The following is a 20769-nucleotide window of genomic DNA, read 5'->3' as shown; positions in this document are numbered from 1 at the left end:
GGAAACAAACAAACAGCCAGGCAGACGAGCTCCGAGCAAGCTCCCATGTCGGAGGATGAAGAAAGCACATGCAGTTAGTCACAGTCAACCCAGAACTTATCGACCAATAAGTCCATCATTCAATGACTTAACAGTCCTAGCTTGCAAATAACCTCCTCTCATGGTTAGAGACTTAGACTTAGACTTAGACTTGACTTTATTAATCCCTTGGGATTACTCCCTTCGGGAAATTGTATTTCCAGTAGCAGGAAAAATTGCACATATAAGAAAAAAGAGGATGTTTAGACACAGTATATACAATAGAAAAATAAAATAAAATCAATTAAATAAGGTGTAGGAAGATGTATTGGGGGATGGGGATAGACAAATAAATGGGCTATAGCAAAAACAATGACTTAAATTAACAGTTATGTAGTGTATTGCACTTGAATGGTTGAGAAAAAAGAGTGTCCAGATTATAAAAACCAAAGCGAGTATCTACAACTCCTTCACTTCTGTTCTCTTAACTCTATTTCCTACTCCCCCCCAGAGAGGAGTTATAGAGCCTGATGGCATGAGGGACAAAGGAGTTCCTGAGTCTGTTGGTCCTACATTTGGGAAGGAGCAGCCTCCCACTGAACAGGCTCCTCTGTTTGCTGATGACGGTGTGCAGGGGATGACTGACATTGTCAATAATGTCCAGCAGTTTGTCCAGTGTCCTCCTCTCTGCTACCGTCACCAGTGAGTCCAGTTTCATGCCGACCACAGAACCGGCCCGCCTGATCAGTTTATCCAGCCTGGAGGTGTCCTTCTTAGATGTGCTGCCCCCCCAGCACACTACAGTGTAAAAAAGGAAGCTGGCAACCACAGACTGGTAGAACATCCACAACAGTTTGCTGCAGATGTTAAAAGATCGCAGCCTCCTCAGGAAGTACATCCTACTCTGTGTCTTGCCATACAGGTGGCTGGTGTGTGTTGTCCAGTCCAGTTTATTGTCCAGCCACAGCCCGGAGAAGGACCTCGCTGCAGCAAACAGAAAGGGGCGGGGACGGACCTTTCCGTCAGTCCCATACCTTATTTGGAAATGGGACTATTGCATTCCGGAAATGAAGGGGGCGCTATTTTCATAATCACTAGTATAAATGCCTTAAAGACGCGGGGTTAAGAGGAAAGGAAGAAGAAAGAAAGAAGTTTGAAAAGTTTTTGCACTGGTGTTCGGCACACGATCCATAATGCAAAACCCACAAAATCAACAAAAGGTAATTTTACCTTCTTAAAAAATTTTTTCACATAGTAAATTAATACGCTTTTCTAGATTCAGTTTTTTAAGAAAACCTTCAATTTGTCCTTTTTAAAAGGTCCAGAGAAGAACTACAAAAGGAGAGAAAGCGGAAAAAAGTTGATGAGAGGGCAAAATGTGAGGTAAGCTGTAGCTAAAATTCATCACTTTGTTGATTTAAGTCATAGAATTTGTATTATGTCCATTCACAGTGTACTTTTGTTCTATGCTTATTTTTTTTAAGTCTGAAAGAAAATCAGGATAGAAGAATTAAAAGGGTTGAAGCAGTTTTGATGTTATTTGGACTTGCATTCATCTTTCACTTAGAACATATCTGTATTTTTACAGACTCTGTGTGCTGATGACCACACCTATGCCAAAGGAGCCGAAGCACAAATTGAGGTTCATTTTTTAAATTTACACATAACTAGTAATTTTGATTTGTGTATCTTTATGTGCAAATGAGACTAAAACCCTAAATGATTTTTTTTTTTTTTATTAAAATTCATTATTTGGACAACTTTTTTTTATATCATTAGAGATGAAAGGATAAGATACTGAGAGATATAAAGTATTAATTATTGTTTAATGCTCTTCACCATGCAGGTAGAAAGGATACCGCCAATCTTACAGGTAAGATTCATTCATAATCATATGTATCATCCATTCTTCCTGTATGACAGTCTTGCAATGCACCTGTTTTTTATTTTGTTTGTTTTTTTATTTTTTTATTGTCAGATGCGGAGGAGAGGAGAGTACCCTCGTTACTACTGTGATGGCATACCTGGACTTTGCCCTGAGTGCCAACATTGAATTCAAAGAAAATATAAGTTGCTTTCCACAATCTGTCACATATTGTTAGTTTTTTTTTTTGTGACATGCCATTTGAAATCGTTTCTGATAAAGAATATTTACCTTTTGACTTGTGCAGTCCTCCTTTTTCATAATGTGTTCTTTCAATATTATTTACATTTTTGAAAGTTCCTTTTGTTGTAGCTCAGTTGATTTACATAATTTAGTTTTCATAGAAATGGTGTCGTTTCCACAAAGTTACATTGTGGCTGTAATTTGTTGGAGAGACAGTAGAACCAATAAAGTAGTTGTAAATATATTGTAACAGCGTTGTTTAACAATTGGAAGATCTTGTTGGAAAATTTTAAATGCAAGCAAAGCTAATAACTTGCGATATACAATGTTTCCTATACATTTTTGAACAATGACTGGAATAAATACAAATTTTCTTTACAAACCTGACATACAGACAAGTTGTTTATGTTTTAACAGTTAGAATCCACTTGTTTTATGTAATAAAAAATAAGTTGCAGAAACATATTGTTCAGATACAAACATAAGATTAAACGAGCAAAGCGAAGGTGTAATCAGGGTGGAGGTGATGGAAGCTCAGGTGAGGAGCAGTTGCACACATCAAGCTGGACTTTATGAAGGGTGAAGGACTTGAGACCGGTGCCGTTAGGCTGGGAGGGAGGCACCTGAGCAGGTGATTGGCTGAGCAGGTGAGATGAAGACAGACTTTATTCAAAAAGGTTTTCATGTAGAAAAAAGATAATTCTCTGGTGGTTACCAGTACAGTGTCTACTGCCGGGATCAGAAAGTTGAAGATTATTGTCAAATGAACTTTCTAAAACCTACTTTCTGTGCGAGTCTTTCCAGGTTGAAGCTACATTTAAGGTTTTAATTAATCACTTTGGGTTTTGCTACAATTGGATATTCATGTTTTTGAAGTGCAGTTTATGAATTTATTGCAATTGATAAAATTAATATGGTATTTCTAAATGGAATAGTGGGACACCAGTCAGTTTACTAGTTGAGCTGGAGTCCTTATAGGAGACATTATGGTTAATAATGATAATAATTGAGCCAGGTCACCTGCAACCAAGTATATTCTATTTACCGAATGGCACTTGTTAAAAGTTCAAAAGTCCTTTGGTTTGTTTGTAAATTATATTCACAATGAGAATAATAAGAAAAAATATTTGGCAAATAAACAACAAAAGTGCACTGTGAATGGACGTACTAAGTTGGCCAAAATTGTCGACTAAATGTTTTACAGCCCAAACCTCTTTTCCATCTAGTTCTTATTAAATAAGCCAAAGGCTATTATATTTTAGATTTTAACTTATTTATTTTAAGAGTACCGTTCACAACATCAAAATATATTATTTGAACTTCAGCACCAGCATGTATTTGTTTATATCTGTTTTCTTAATCAGCGATGGACTGGGGATCTGTCCAGGGTCAGCAGCCTTCATGACCCCACTTGAGGATAATTCATAAAAATTAATGGATGGATAAATGTGCTCTTAATGTAATGTACATTTGTCTCCAAAATATTGATTTTATTTTATTTTTTATGACTTTTGTTAGACATATATAGGGTGTAAGGATAGATAAATACATCTCCATAATGATTCCTTATTGTTGCTTATTTTAGATTGTTTGTTACTAATATAATTTTAAATAAAGATTTCAAAATAAAAAAGGGACATACCACGTGACAGACATGCCCCGTGACATATCACGTTTTGTAGCCATTTCTTTACTGTTTAATTAGTATTTTTAATGTTGAAAGTGTTCTTGGGTGTTTTGAAAGGCGTTATCAAATAAAATACGTTATTATTATTATTATAATTATTATGAAACGGTCGGTACAGGAAATAGTGTCACTAGCGCCCCCGTCAGTTCCGGAATGAAATGGTCCCATTTCCATATAAGGTATGAGACTGACAGTGGTCCGTCCCCGCCCCTTTCTGTTTGCTGCAGCGAGGTGTACTTCACAGCCCGAGGTATTTGTAGGAGTCCACAACCTCCACCTCAGCTCCCCCTAACAGAACTGGTCGTGGTCTTGGTCTGGACCTCCCAAAGTCGATGACCAGCTCCTTCGTCTTAGAGGTGTTGAGCTGTAGGTGGTTGGTGTGGCACCATGCAGTGAAGTCCCTCACCAGACTCCTTACATGGTTTACATTATGGAAAAAGATGCACAAACTATTCCATAAAAATGTGTCTTTTGCTTTTGTAGTGCTGTTGTATTTTTATCTGTAGATGTGATGTAAGCCTTAGTGAATGGGACTTTCTAAGAGTTTGGAAGTATTCAACAAGGTCTAGTGGTAATTATAGCGAAGGCCATTCCTGTGACATGAAGACATGCTTAATACTTTAGGATTTGGTATTTCTTCTATTCAAACTTAAAATGGACAAAACCAAACAACAAAAAAACCCTTCAGTATTAATAGTAGTTTTATTTATACATAGACAGAATAACTAAAATAATGAGAAACATTAAAATTCACATTGAATAGAAGTAAATATCTTGTTATACAGTTATGTTTTTTATTCCCTATAGTACAGCCAGAATTCTGGCTCCAGTCTGTCATCGCGCTGCCCAGCTATCTAGCTGTTCAATCCCAGCAAACAGCCACAACCGACCAACCAAACTACCAAGCAGCCAGTTGGATATAATCAAATCCAAGCTGTCAAAAAAAAAAAAAACAAAAAAAACAGAACATTTGGTTTATGTATTCATCTTAGTATTTATCAAAAGCAGGTTTGCCAACTCTGATATTTACAGAACTAAATATTTTTATCTTGTTCTATTTTTTATTTACTGGGTCATCCTAACTTCATTATTTATCTTAATGTTCTAATTATTATTATTTTTTTGCTATTGTAGAGCACTGGTGAATTTAAAACCAATATAAAGCCACGCCACAGACACATATTACCTACACCCAGATTAAAGGCAGCCGCATCATAAATCATTTTGATGTGAGTTTGGAAGCAGCGGTTGCCAAGGACATTCTGATCCATTGTCAATCCTTCACTGCATAGTATTATCCACACAAAAAGTGTGTCCGTCTTTGATTTGCACTTTTTCTCCTTCCACACTATTAAACAGTAACGATAATGACATCTTGACATTGCTGTGTATCTTACCAAACTGTTCTGCTCTCTCTGTAGACTGCGATGGATCAGCTGCACATGCACTTCACCCAGGCCATCCACAACACAGTGTTCCAGGTTGTGCTGGGATACGTAGAACTGTGTGCTGGCAATGCGGACACCAAGTTTCAAAAGATGCAGTATAAGGACCTTTGCACGGTAAGGACAGCACTGTGCGTGCAGTTTAACTGTGTATTAGAGAGATAACGTGAGTACAGCCAATCTTTTGTGCTATTATGTCTTAAAATGATGTATTGTTTAGAAAATGCACAACCAGACATCAAACTCTTATTTTTCTCTCACTGCGCCAACACTCCTTCACATTTGTTTTACTGTACAGCCAAATGTAAATTTGCCTCATTTCATGACATGGGAATCCTTCACAGTTCCCTCACAGGGTGAAATGAAGGATGGAAGCATTGAGCAAATGATTGAGCGCATGGTGCATCGTAGCTCCTCACAAGATCATTAATCTTACTCACAATATGAAGCAGAGTGCATTGCTGCAGTAGCGCCCTCTTTCAGGCCCACACAGCTCAGTTCATCCTTTGTCTTATTCTGTCTTCTCCCAAATTCCAAATAAATCTCATTTGCATGCTCAGTAAGCCAGAACTTGGCCAATACATCACAAACTTGTCGAGACTGTGCTTTCCTCCGGAGGCTGTGTTTTATTCCGGCTAACAGAATGGAAGGGCGATATGGGGAGGTAAATGTTACTGCATCCTTATGGTTAATATATTCTTTGGTCTGTTTGGCATTGCACTTCGAGAGCACAACATTTGCCAATGGGGGGGTTGCCAGCTGTGCTCATGTCAGCAATGGCCCGTCCTTTACCTCTTACCTTTGTATTACCTCTCCTTCCTGTCACCTGTCATCTGTTCCTGTGTTTATGCATGTTTTCCTGTCCCGCTCGTAGAAAGTGGCCTTGGAGGGACTTTCCTTGGCATTTATCAAGTGCTCCATGCTGCTTTTTCTTTCTTCAACCAGATATTTAAGCCTGTTCTTTTGTTTTGCTACTTTCTTTTGCATTTATTTTTGCAGTCTTGCACATAAGCTACTTTGTGTGGTCCATTCCCTTACTTAAATCTTTGAAAATATTCGATTAATTTCTATCTCATTGCTCGTGTGGCTCTGTCTCTGAAAGTGTTTAAATGTATGAATGAGGTTGTACCTGCAACTGTGCCGTCGTTGTAGACAGATCTTGGTCTTCCCACAGCCTGCTTTCTGACCGTTTCTTCCAACACCACACACATACACTCTGGATTTAAGCTCACTGTGATCAAACAGCAATGATGTTCTGTTACTGTCCGCTCTATGCAATGCCAAAGGTAGTACATTCTCATGCACTCAAATAAAGAGAACACCCACTCACACTTCATCTTTGCAGTAAGAGCATTTTGAGCTTGTGTGAAGTAAGTGTGTGGTGGGTTTTCCTTGCTTTTACATTGATAGGTTATTTCCTCAGGGCCATGTCTTCTCACTTTAAAAATATAAATACATTTTTCATTTAGCGAGTTAATACCAGAGCATCATTCACCACAAGGCGAGTAGATCTTTGGACCACAAATTCATGAGTCATGTCCTTTTATTTTGGTAAGTTCCCCTCTGTCCCTTTGTTCCTCTGCTGTCCCGACACACGTCAAAAGACAGACACGCATACAGACAGCAAACGCCAAACACCCTGTCATTTAACAACAACTGCGTCGGTAGGCAAACTGCGGTGGTATATAGTCAGAGCAACCAAGCCTTCTAAAACACAGCATACGGATGGGTAGGAGGGGATCTACAGCCTCCATGGGAAAGGGAAAGTTTAACAAAAAATTTTCGCTTTCGCAAAGACTGTGTTTCGCAAGTGACTGGCTTATTTATGACGACGATGCTCAGCTAATGAGCTGCTCTGTGTGCAACAAATATGCAAAAAAACCCCAAAAAAACTGACAATAATTTTTTTGCTGGGTGTCCATCTATGAAACTGGAGAGAATCAGTGAACACAAACGTGTGTTTTCTGTTCACAGATACATCGCAGATACATCAACACATTTGTTTTGGCTACATCAACACACACAAAGATAAAATTATTCTTTTAAACTCCCCATGCCATTTCCATTAATGGACAACATTAAATAGTTTGCTGTTTTTTGAGTGGTGTTTTTTATGGCCCATTTATCCAATAAAAGTATTTTACATTTGCACTTACAACTTTATTTAAAAAACTAAACTGTAACTGTTTGCATTTAACCTAATGCCTTTGTGAAATAACATATGAGAGAAATCTTTGGTGCAATAACATTGGCACCACCGTTTTTGTCTCTGGGGATGTTGTTTAGTTTGATTTTAAGTATTACTTTCTGCCCCTTTAATATTTTTCATATAGGCCAACAGTTTGGTCTGATCTGATCACTTATTTTTTTTTGTACCCTCAAGATGAATCCTGACAAACTACCATGACCTTCTTCCATAAAAGTCACGGCACCCAATGTTGCATTGTGGACATGTTCTCCCTTCTGCACCATGGATCTTTGCATCTCCCCTAGAGATATGATGTGCCTCATGGCTGCTTAAAGCATCAGTGCTGCCCTTGCTTATGCTCTACTAAGCCGTACAATTTTGCCATCCTTGAAAGCTTGATGTTTAACTATATTAAACACTATATTAAAACTTAGTGTTTGCAGAGGGGGACAAACTTCTTAGTGTGGTCCCTAGACAAATAAAGCTTAGGAAAGTGTTCCAGCCCCTCTGAACCTGATGCTAAGTTATGCTCTTTAAAAATTCAAGGGACACGGGAGCATTGGCAAAGGTCAGTTCTCATTGTGAAAGGGTCTTATTAATTTTACATCTCATTAAAAGATAGTTTCTCTTCTTATCTGTTCCCTTGTCTGTCTTGCTTTTAGTCATTGCAAGTAGTAGAGTTGACATAAAAAGTCCTAGGTTGATGGAGAAGTTTGGTTATGGGCTTTACTGAAGTTTCAGCGATTTGGACAAAACGATTTGGACTTTGTTGCTCACACAAAATACGTATTTAGCCTTCTGCTGTTTGCCAAGCATTTTTAATACTCTTCATAAAACGGAGAGTTTATTTTATTACATCCAGCACCTATTTTTTGATAACTGATGTAGGAACCCTCAACATTTTCTTTAAACCATTAATATATATTTTTTTATATTTGGCTGGTTTAGTCTTTGAGTGTTTAGGAAAATTTGCTCATATCTCATAAAGAGATTTTATTCTCACTCTGGAATTGTTTTCCACATCTAGTAAATGAGTTCAGATTAATTAAAAGTTTTTGTTTTTTAATTAAAAGAATAGTTTGAGACTGTGCTACTTTGATGACAAATGATTAACTTTTTTTCTTTACTGGGTTGCTAATAGCTCTAGTGACAGTATTTTATAAAAAAAAACAACAACAACTTGGACACATAACAAGGTTACCTACTTTTTAGTTAAGGATTTTCTTCACTTTTGACCAGAGGCTCCAATAACTTTGAAAGGTGCTAGGATTTGTATATAATACCACTTTGTAGTGATTTAGAGACTGCAAACAAATTGTTTTGGCTTCTAATCAATGTTGCACCTCTAATTTTATTGCTTCTTACTGTGAATTTTTCCCACATCATAAATAAGAGTTTAGTTTAACTGAAGTTTTTGTGTTTGAATAATAAAAAAGTTTTAGATTATGCTGCTATAAATTTATTTTTCTTTTTTAACCGGGTGCCAATAGGTCTAGTGAGAGCAGTTTATAAAAAAGAACTTGGCAACCTAACAAAATTATCTAAATCTTATTTCACTTTATTATAAAAAAAGATCAACCAAAAATAGTGCTCTGTACTACATTAGTATTTAATATGTAATTATGTAAAAAGAAAAGTGGTTAATTGTCAAACCAGTGAGGTGCAGTACAACGTAAAACATTCACAGTCTCATTGATAGAATTAATAGATTTTAAGTTTATCCAGATAAAAAGAAATTTCCTACATTTATTACTTTTGAAGTTTTTGAGTATAGTTTGAATTAGATAAATAGTCTTTTCCTCTTTTCAGCACAGCAGCAGTAAACCATGCTTTGCTCATTTTTTCCTCCACTGTAGATTCTGTGGCAGAATCATGGAGCTTCTTAAAAACAGCCCAAAGTTGTTTATGTACTGGATTTCTCAACTGGAAAAACTCCTTAAACTATGTTCTCCATGATGGGTGTAGCAGCCGCCTTGAGTCCAGTTAAGTCCAGTCAGTCGGGCCCCTCGGCACTTACACAGACTAAGGGATGCTCACACACATACAGCTTCTGTGTGGGTGTAGCTCAGGTTACTTCTTCTCATTAAGGCTCGGTGCGCAAAGATCTCAGCCCACACACTGAAACACCTGTCACCTCAGTGCCTTGGCAACACAGTGGGCTGATAGTGCTGGCCGGCAGAGAACACAGGATGTCAGAGTGGTTTTGTCTGAAATGGCTCAAGGCTTTTCAAAGCATGCTAGCAGCTTCACTCTCCATAACAAATTGTCGTTGACAGTCTTATGTGATTATAACCTTAAATTATTATGATAATGTTACTAGCTTCATAGAAACTCAGAGTAAAGAAAGCCAACCATGGCAAAAGCCTTGCTAGATGTATGCTATCAGGTGTGTTATTTATAAATGAATATTTTTTAATAAATTTTAGTAAATACCAGTCACAATCACAGTAGGCCGCAGTGTGCAAAGGGAGAGGTCTCCAAAAAAATGTTCTGTGCGTCATGAAAAATGGCAACAACCATAAAGAGTTTGCCCAGGTTGGTTCTTACAAACGCTCTTTATGTACAGGCCATTTACCATTTGTATAAAATATTTTTTTAGACCATCTCTGGCTATTTTATATGACAGATACAATTGTTACGTTTTTAGTTAATATAGTATTAGATAAATATGAATTTTCAGCATTTCAGATGATTACCAGCTATCTAGATGGGCATAGAGATATTGGGATTTGGTCATTATTAGTAATAAACTGCATCTTCAAAGAATGATTTATAAACATAGAATATTTTAAATTTAGAGCAATACTTAAAACTCACAAAAAATAATATTGGTGAGGAATTTTACATTAATTAAACTCAAATGATACTTTATATAAACTGTGTACAGTATCCTCAGAAAATTTAGAAATATGCCAACAATGCTTATGCTTAGTATCAGTACTGTGCCAAATTAGTATTTTTTCAGAATACAATGTGTTGTTCAATCAATGTTTTGGTTTATATTGACACTTATGACAACCCTAATAGCAAAGTAAGAACTTTACATTTCCATCCAAAATACAAAACATAGGAGATGTTTTCTTCTAAATGAAATATATCATAGACAAACAAAGAATTCAGGGTCCACAAAATAGTCTTAATTTCTTCACAAAATTTTATTTAGACACAAATAATATGGAGATATTAAAAAAAAACAACTAAAGAACAAAACAAGACCCCTAAAACATATAATCTCTATCTATAAAAAAATTTTTTAGGGATGGGGTTTTGGCTGTAGAATAACCTTTAAGCATTGCTGATTAATGTGAGTCATGCTGCTCATTCCTTTAGGAATCTGTAATAAATGTTATCCAGTGCAATGATTCCTCCAGAGCGCTCCCAGGCATTCATCTACTTCACATGTCTTGTTCTGTTTAGAGATTGTCTGATGCTGGTTTGTCCTCCATGATCTCTGGGAAAAAATATAACTACAGTACAGTGGTTACAGAGTTTGCAAAGAATGCTGTTAGGCTTTTCAAGAACTCATTTAATAGTTTTTAAGAAAAGGAAAAAAGCATGTTTGCTCTGCACTGTTGTGTTTCGTCTGTTTGAGATAAATTTATTGGTGAACATGTTGGCAGGACTTAGCTTGCTGATGACAGAGCTTTAATCTCTGCCAGTGGTTACTATTGTTAGCAGCTGAATGTGGCCTAATTGGATCAAATTGAGAGTCAGAACATGTATCTATGCAGATTATAGGTCTAAAGATACAAATTCTGGCATGTTTTTAGTTATAACATTGAAATTTATTCAACTTGATAGAAGCTGTGTGACTAGGGAAATAACCAGCTTCAGTTTCTGTTGAATACCCCCTTTAGACACTGAATTGTTTGATAAAATGCACAATTGTTCTTTCTGGTGTATTGAAGTTGGATAATTGCATTGTTGTAAAGGAAGGAACTCGTTACAGGAGTTTTTTATTTGAAAACTAAATCACAGCCCACTTTATATCTCAGGCAGTCCACAGAGTGAATCCTATTGGATAGGATACTGACGCTTCTATGTGAAGTTGTGTAATACTGCACCTAAAGCTGATAAAGGACTGCACTGCATTAAGATTATGTCGTTTTCACTATTTTCTTTGTTTTATCTTTTGCTTTCAGCTGTTTGTGTGTGCTATTGTTCATTCAGTAAAAGATTTACATTAGCATGTTACTGATCCTAGAAAATTATTTCTTGCTTTTTGTCATTCTGCTTAGGCTAATAGATTTTAATTTCACATTTGGCATAAAGAACAGTGTTTTTTAAAGATGGACGAGCATTGACATACTGGGAATCTGCATGTGTGTCTAATGCACTCATCTTTGTTTATCTTTAGGAGGCTGGAAAATGTTTCAGTTTGTTTCTCCAAACTTTAAGAAATGAATCTCTGATTACTTATCCTCCCTGGAGAGGATAAGTGAGGAAAACTTTTAGTGCCAGATGTGCAGTGGTGTTGGTTAGTAGGAGAAATCAGGGTGCAGAAAGAGTTTTTCTTGATTTTTAATGCAGAGTTCTTCTAAAATGACAATAACACCTGTCTCTGTAAAGTCCAACAAACCAGGCGAATGTTTAGACAAAGGAACTTTTAGAAATGTTTTATCATTAATCAGTTAATTTTAGCAATACTAGATAAGGGGGGGAAGTAAACTAGCATTTTTTGGCTACCCTGTACAAAGCTGATTTTTTTAACCCAATATGGGAGCAACCCAAAACATGAAAAGATATCAGTAGTCAGATAGCCTCAGATCCCTCAGAGGTCAGGCACAAACTTGTTTTTGGTCACGAAGAAGTAAGCATATAGGTGCAATCACCCACCGTGGAAGGAAAGGCATCAGTATATGTATCAATCTATTTTAAAATCCTATAGACTTAAAATGGTAGCGATGCTCTTTCTTATTTCACTACATTTCCTTGTGTCTGGATTGATTCTTCCATCGCACCAGCAGTGGTGCAACCCAGAGAAGAATTTTTTTTTTTTTTTTTTATGTGCTGCCCATTGACACTCTGTGTCTTAGAGCTAGTGGGCCATAGAGTATTGCACCACCTTGCATTTGTTAGTGTGCACCTTTGGACACATTAAGTAGGTTAGAATGCAACAAATAAAAAAATATTTATAAAATAAACTGCTTCACCAATGAATATAAAGATGTTTTGTCACAGAGACGTGGAAATTTGTTTCTGTTAATTTGTTTCTAAACTGTGTTGTAATACATTTTGAACTAAATAGCTTCTCTCTGCACTGCTTGTAACCAGTATCTTGTTGTCTCTGTTTACTAAACCTGGATGCTGCAAAAGCACAACCTGCAGTGGCTTTTGTTGCTTGTCTTTTGTTTTTTGTTTTAAAGTTGGTTATTGGGAATTATGATCATTGATAACTAAATCAATAAATGAATATTCTTTTTTTTGTCCAAAATAAAATACAGTATAGAATCCCAAACTTTGGTTACAGCAATGCACAGTCCTCTTATAAATATTGTCGTCTGAAACATTTTTGCACCAGCTAGGAATATAAAATGCATTCTTAGCAGATCAACTGCAACACCCCTACAGTAATTGCACTGGTAATATTATTTACTACTTTTTTTTTGCTCAAGTAATATAGTGTTAGCTATTTGTGATCATTTGATGAAAATCATTTGATGTCAGATGGTAAATGACTTTTTCAGCATGTTTCTTATAATTGCTTAATATTGCTGACCAGCTTTTAGCACCGTCCTACTTGTATTTTGATTATTCCACCTTTGTGACGAGCTCAAAGCATTTGAGGTTGGAGGGCCTCTTTGCCATTAACCCAGTATTTAGCTCCCTACAGACATTCTGCATCTAGATATAATGAGCTAGTTAATGTTACTTTAGGTCATTTAGGAGTTTAAGAAGAATGAGTGGAAAGTTTGGTCTGTAAATTTCTGGGGTTTCTTCACAGCTGGAGAGTAATAGACTTGAGGCTGGAGTTGTGATGGAATGAAGCTCACTGTGGAAATAAACATTGTCTGGAGAACAGCAGATGAAGCTTTTGTGTTTTTAATAAAATCCAAAATAAAAGCCTTCAGATATATGTGTAGAATTGGGTGAAAGTAATGCTCACTCATTTAGTTTTTGCATTTAGAACTTTGTAAAAACTCTGAGTCACTTCTGGGTTGCAGCCTGTAAATGATACAGATTATACCAGTTGCAGAAATCCTTGGAAATGTCCATGTCCCCCTTATGTTAACCTTTAATTTATTTTTATTTTGCTGTTGAAACAGACATTTTTATAGCCTCCAGAAAGGGAGCTATTCTGGGAAAATAAATCTGTTTTTGATCCGGTTTTGTTTTCCTTGCGCTTTTATTTTTTTTCCAGCACATCACCCTCGACAGCTACATTCCCTGCCTGACGGATCTCTGTAAGGCTCTGTGGGAAGTGATGCTGAGCTACCACCGTACCATGCAGTGGCATGAAGAGCATGACAAGCAGAAGGCCGCACCCTCACAAGGTAGGAGGAATTTTCTTTGTAATTCCTCAAACTTAAAATGTTCTCTGGTTTTTAACCTGTCAGTTATTGTCTTAGGCTGAACCTTATTAGAAACACAAGTTGGAGTTATTATTGGAAAATACCATGATTAATGTTTATTGTCTTCTCTCTCATCTTATATTTTGTGTGCCTCTATTACTCTATGTTGCCTTTAGCATTTTTCTTATTTTCAGGTGGAATTCTTACTTGCGCCAAGGCTCTTCAGTGCATTAAGTTTGATCTTTGGAGCTTGAAATGATATATCACCTTATTTTAGTGCATCTCTCTCAGGATATCAGTGGGATATAATGCCTTGTGATCTGTTAAGTGTTAATAACAGCATATTTATTAATAACAATTTGTTAATTCTAATTATTTCAACTGTATACCTGCAAATGTAGTTGCAATTTTTATACGCAGTAGCCATAGCTAAGCTACAGTAATTCTGTACAGTGATTTCTCAAATATAACACAGAATCATAGGTATTGTCCTTGTTGTGCTACAACATTTTCGACAAAATACTTTCAACAAATACTGTTTCAAAGATCCATAGAAAATCTAAAAGTGGTGTTAAATATTGGAATAGTGGAGCACTAAAAAAAACATTTAATAGTATGGATCCGTCGAACTGCGTCCTCCAAAGTCCAGATTCGTCGTCTGATTACATTACAGCACAGCACCGTGGCCTCTTTAAATTTGAAGTCTCCTTACTATGCGTTCGACAAATACAGCCCTCTTTTCACTGGTTGGAAGGACAGGTCTGGTGTATCCGTAGCCTTAGATATCCCATGATTCATTGCGAGTCCAAGGAAGCCGGCTGCTCCGTGCTCAGAGGAAAAAGGGAAGTGGCGACAAACAGTGTTGAATATTGTAAGTGCAGTTTAGTATAATAAATATATGAAACATTTCATCTTAAATTAAAGACAATACTTAATTTAAATGTTTATTGATTCAAACATATGGCAGGCAATGTTTAATTAATTTAAATCTTTTATCTGTTCCTGTGCAAATGGGTTTAGGTAACATTTAAGCTCAGACGCCAATATCTCTGCAGTGTGGGGACTATAAATCTAACATGTGCAACAACAGTGCTGCTGTTGAGGCTCTTAAAAAAAGAAATGATCACACAGAACAGTAATAAGAAGCTGGGCATCCATTCTTTGCCTGCTTTGTAAGTCAACTGTCACAGTTGCTAGGCGACAGAGCTTGCGTTGAGTGAAGCGCTGTGACAGCCGTAGGAGGCTGGACCTGTTTGAATCTATAGCCGAACTCTTCCGGCCTTCCTATTTTCAGGGTCTTCGTAGGACCCAGTCCAGGTAGACCGGGTCCTAGGGAGGACACAGAAATCGAACGCACCCAACATATAATGATTTTGTAGATCTTTACGAGTCAAAAACATATGTACTTTTGGTTACGATGCCAATATTGATGAAAAGGATTGTTAACAATTGGAATAGTAGGTTGAAGTTGTGACATGAAGTCAGGTGTTCCACATCCTAGTAGCACCCTAATAAAAGCTGAGGAGTTGCTTCTTCTTAGCGTTACATTTCTCAGTTTCAGAAAAAAAAAAAAAAAAAAAAAAGAACAACAAAAGAGAAGCAAAATAAACTAGGATGTTGGTCTAGTTTTTGAGAGTTGCTGACGACTAAAGTAGCAAAAAGGCTAAGAAGCCTCTCAGAGGTAACTGCTTTCCTTCTTGACAGGTAAGTTAAATACTGGCTAATCCCAGAGGAGTTAAACTTCTACTGTAGTTGTCACAACTACAAGGTTATCACACAACAAGGTGAGAACATGTAGGTCTTACTTTTAGATTTGACTTCTTAAGCCAAAGGAATTGCACAAGTGGTCCACCAATCCCAGCAGAGGAAATGCACAGATCAACCTTCATGAGAAGCTAATGATCTTAATGGAATAGGTTGCATTGTCTGTATTTGCCAACCCAAAGTTTTTTTTCAGTTACATACTGTACATAAAACGATAGATGAAAGTATGAGGATATACAATTATTGACAAGAACCCATCACCCTTATGGGGAGAGACAGGGGGCATATTTTATATTAACTTTAATCGGTCACATCTATCATCTTTGTGTTTGATTGACTTTCACCTATGTCTGCAGTGCAGAGGTGACCTCGACTCTGGCTTTGTAGTGAATTTCACCTTTTTCTCCTTGCTTGTGGGGGTCTGTGGGTGGAACGGATGGAGCTCATTTTATGCAGTGACTTATTGAAGAGGCTTTGATGTACCCCTCGAACATGGTGTTTTGATGGCACTGACATCCATTTCATATTGCAACTCATGAAAGCTTTAAATGTCAATAAAACTGCACTCCAGCTCTGGTACCCACCCATCATATGTCAACAGTCGGTAAAAACTGACAGGTACTATACTGCAGTTATATAAAAAACTGCTTTCCTAATAGTGCGGTGGTCCCTTTGGTCCACAGTGTATGAAAAGTGGGGTCCTTTGGCTTAATGCTCAGACTCTGACAGTCAGTCCTTTGAGACTTGTTTTCTGTCTTGTTTCTGCACAGTCTGTAAATGTCCGATTGGATTGAGTTCAAAAATGTTTAAACCTCTGTCTTCTCTGCTTGTTTCCACCTCAAAAGACATTAGTTTGTCCAGAGGCCGTGTGAGTGAGTTTGGCCTATCTTCACTTCACCACCTCTAAATATGCAGCTGTCATATTTGTATTACTTGATAAAGTTCACTGACATATTGCCCTTCAGCATCTGTTCAGTTAATCTAAATAAATATGCACATAAAAGAATGGGTGATATACCAGTTTTTTTTTTTTATTCAGAAACATCTCTTTTCACTTACCAGTTACTTTATTTGTGGTTTTGTTAGCACAATTGGGAAATTAGTCAGCCGCCCAATCTATTAAGACACTTTGATCAGGCAAAGATGACTTATTGAAGTTCTGTCAGATTATCAGAGAGGGAACCAAAGGGGATTAAACTGGATGGGCTGGTTGTAATATTTCAGAAAGTTTTTCTCTATTTTGAGATTTTCATATGAAAGATCCCTCTTAATCCAAGAGAGTCTTCTAAAAATGCTAATTTATCCAGGTAGCTGGAGTCTTGTAAAAAATAAATAAATAAATAAATAATAAAAAAGGCCTTTTCAATTTAAAAAAGAATGGGCAGACAGAAATGACGGCTCCAACTTGTTGAAACCAAGGTCTAAGGAACGCCATCTTTGACCACACAGCAGGCTGAATCTTGAGGCCGCTGTGCTGCTGTAGCAGAAGGTAACACCTTTCTTGTACAGCATATGTCTGATTTAAATCCTATGTGAAGCACAGGTACAATAACTTTACAAAAGAGACCACAAAAATCAAATGTGGTGTTCCCCTAGGTTCCATCCTTGGGACCTCCTATTCATTAGGAGGGCCACTATACAATGGTTCTATATTAAGGTTAAACGACAATTGTTTTCTGAAATATTTTAGAAAGATTGTTCCCCATGTTTACATGATTTCATTTGATCTTTTCTTTTCCCTCGATTATTCATCCTATATGTTAGATTTAAACACATTCTCATGTAATTAGTAGCTCTTTGGGGAATTTTTTTTTATTTTTCATAAAGACAAAGTGACTGAAAGGGGTTAAAATGTCCTTTAACTATATCTATATATATATATATATAGTAACCATATTGTCACTAGCCACTTTATCTTATTTAAAATAAATATATTTTCTGTATAGTTGATGTCTATAAGGTTAGATTCAGAGCTGCCTCTGAAACAATCTATAAAACTAAATATTTATTATCTGTACTTAAAGCAGTAAACAAACTCTAATTACTGAATCAAATGAGCTGGATGAGTTGGGAAAGAGAGGTGAACCACCACATTTCTGTTTATTTTTAGGTGCTAATTTGCAACATACTTGGAGAGGAAATGAGGACCTGCTTTACGGATGTTGACACATACTTGTCAGAAACGATTCATGTTCGACTTCTGTCTTTTCTCCAGTCTGATTCACAGGAAATAACATTTATCAAAATAGGTGAAACTGCTTAAAGGCAAAGAAATATTTCCTAGAAAAGTGTGGCAGAAGGTTTTCAACTCTGTTCAGGCCCTCCCTAATTCTACTTTATTTACTGTTAAAACTTTAACACATTTAGAGGAATAGAATTAGGAAAAAACATTACAATTCTTACACTTCTTTTTCACCAGCTTTTAGTGTTGCACATTTTAATTGCAGATTGACATAATGTTAGCCCAGTTCTAGCATTTTTCTTTTTTTCTACAATTCCTTGCAAATTTGTTAAAACAATTGATAATTGCTGAGTAGGTTATTCAATTCTGCACCTCTAACAGTGATAGATTTCTGTTTGTGAACCTAATCAGTTCATCATTAGCAGCCTCTGCTTTCTCACCTTGTTCCAAAGCTGCTAGCTTTCTCCTCCTCGGTTTTAACTTGTCCTCCTCAAATACTTTTGCTCTGCATTCCTCACAGCTCCTTCCCTGAAATTTCATTGGTGTGCTCATTAAATCGAATCTTCACATGTCAAGTTGATTTCTCACATCATATTATCTTATTGTCTTTTAATGAGGATTGTACTTGTTTCTAACAACTCCGTCAGATAGTAAAAATATTTAAAAAATGGCCATTGATTTCAGGATAAAAACAGAAAAAACTAATTTACCTGATGTTTTTGTTGGGGGAAAACACAATAATCCATAAAATCTTTAAACTGAAAGATGGTGTTGGACTGTTGTACTGCAGCACAAGTGCCTAAAGTTGGAAAAAGTGCAAAAATCTGTATCGAAGTCTTCTGCTGAGGCCTGGGCCCTAAATAACTGATTTCCATGCATGTTAATAAAGTCTTTCGAATACCATTTTTTCTGTGTGAGTCTTTCCAGGATAATTTGTACTTTACAAAAACAAAAGACAAAAAGCTAACCTAAAATAAGTGGTTGTTTTTTGTCTTATGTTCACTTAAGCGGTTAGCCCCTTTAACCACTGTGCAAGGCTAGAATACAGTTTTTGACACATTCTGAGTTGAAAAGATCCAATTCATTAAGGAATACAATCACATTTCCCATTGCAAAATCATTTACACTTTTAATTTGTTTTTTTTTTGCTGGCAAGTAACACCAGTGAAATAAAAATATTTCAGTTTAAAAAAGAAAAACTCTTCAAAGTTCAAAATATCTCACTGTCCCGTTTTATCTTATTTTAAGCAAACAAATATTCACTCTTATTTACCTGCACATATTAAGGGTAAATACATTATTTTAAGAAGTTGTTACCCTTTTTTAGATATGTTTTGCAGTGTATGCAAGTGCAAAGATATCACCTCATGGTTGATGTATTTGGTTTCTTTTGAATAGACTTTTGCTGGGCTTCATAACAACAGCAGATATAGATTTTAGTGACAAAATCTTCTGAAGTGCAGAAAGAAATTCCTATGATTTTATGTTAATAATAAAAAAAGAAGAAGGATGATGAGAAAAATATGGGTTTATCCTGGTCAATACTGTCAGCCAGTCATCCGTTTATATGACTTATTTTGCCCTCATATAATGGAGATGTACTCTGTGTTCTTTAATTTCTGTGTTTCCAAAATACTTTCTGTGAGCAAACAGCAAATGTTTTTACCACGGCTCCATATTTTAATGTTGTATTTTACTGAACAAAATAATTTAGCTCTGGAAGACTTCTCAAACTCTAGATTAAATAGTTTACAGATTGTGTCTAGACCAATTTGGTTGTAATACATTGAACCTAAGACTTTTAATCACCTAAAGTTATATGGCCCCAAAAATTTGTATTACCGTACGTTTTTTAGCACCCCTTGGATGCAACGTTTATTTATTTATGTAACTAATGTTGCCACTACTTTTTCAAATAGTGCCATGCTGTTTTGGAACATTGTTTTTTAAATAAATAGAAATATTTGAAAACAGTTTTTTGCATTCATTCATGTTATTTTCATTTAATATTAGGATTTTTGTGATTAAAAATTATTACTTATTACATTTAGCCAGTGTCCACTTCTTTCCTTTTATTGGAGTATCACCAGCAGGTTTTATATTTTTATGGCAATGTAATTTATTTCATGACTGACAGCTGACTACTTGTTGCCTTCACGGCTAACCGCTGCTGGCTTTCCTAAAAATCCATTTCATACAGGGGAAGCCGCTTGAGATTATGCGAAGCAACTTTCAGCTAAAGAGTAGTATTGATGTGGCTATATTCAGCACAGTATGTCAGCTTATTTAAAATAACAAAGACAATAGAGACGCAACAGAGAGGAAGGTGAGCTGATGATGGAGGAGGAATCATGTCTGACAGCACGCAGGCCTCCACAGTATCTGGCTCTGAGCTGCTGTCAGTCGTTCATCTCTGCTGGGAGTTTGTGACCTTCAGGCCTTTAAGATGCAGAGTGGCAACCACTGCTGACAGCTGTTCTCAGCTGAGTCATCATCTGATAGGGAAGGACCTTGATAAGCTTCAAAAAGTCCTAATACTCCATATTTACCTTTTCATATTCCTATTTATTGTAGAAGTAGTTTTGTCCATATTAACCAACATTAGTCATTTGCACCAAGCTTGAACTTGGGTACTGTTTCAGTTGGAAAAGAGATTTTTCAGCTGGAACTAAATGTTTTTTTTTGTGTTCTTTTTGCCATTATTATACCTCTTTTTGTTTGTTTTCTCTGATTTTGTTAACTTTTTCCTGTAGATGACTCAGCAGCAGAGCCGGATGAGTTGAATGTGGACCGCAGCTACGTCAAGAAGAAGCTGGAGCACGGATTGACGAGGATCTGGCAGGTTTGCTGGCAAACATTTCTCCTT

At 36.5% G+C, this 20769-nt stretch overlaps 1 protein-coding gene and 1 long non-coding RNA gene across 3 annotated transcripts in view; both read left to right on the top strand.

Moving 5' to 3' along the window:
• vps50 (VPS50 EARP/GARPII complex subunit) overlaps positions 1 to 20769 on the top strand; it is a 166270-nt gene that overhangs the window by 66032 nt on the left and 79469 nt on the right. For both annotated transcript variants that reach the window (XM_038288768.1, XM_038288767.1), the window contains exons 12-14: positions 5234 to 5374; positions 13807 to 13939; positions 20657 to 20745. In XM_038288768.1, coding sequence (XP_038144696.1) covers positions 5234 to 5374; positions 13807 to 13939; positions 20657 to 20745 — 363 coding nt within the window. The remainder of the gene's footprint in view (positions 1 to 5233; positions 5375 to 13806; positions 13940 to 20656; positions 20746 to 20769) is intronic.
• LOC119785886 lies at positions 999 to 2369 on the top strand. Its single transcript, XR_005281107.1, has 5 exons — positions 999 to 1238; positions 1338 to 1401; positions 1607 to 1660; positions 1865 to 1891; positions 1997 to 2369. It is a non-coding gene; the product is annotated as an uncharacterized LOC119785886 (long non-coding RNA).

This window comes from Cyprinodon tularosa, unplaced genomic scaffold (genome assembly GCF_016077235.1).
Source record: "Cyprinodon tularosa strain WSP-4 unplaced genomic scaffold, ASM1607723v1 ctg26, whole genome shotgun sequence".
In the NCBI taxonomy this organism is placed as follows: domain Eukaryota; kingdom Metazoa; phylum Chordata; class Actinopteri; order Cyprinodontiformes; family Cyprinodontidae; genus Cyprinodon; species Cyprinodon tularosa.
The sequence above is the reverse complement of the archived record's forward strand: the minus strand, read 5'-3'. Positions and strand labels throughout refer to the sequence as shown.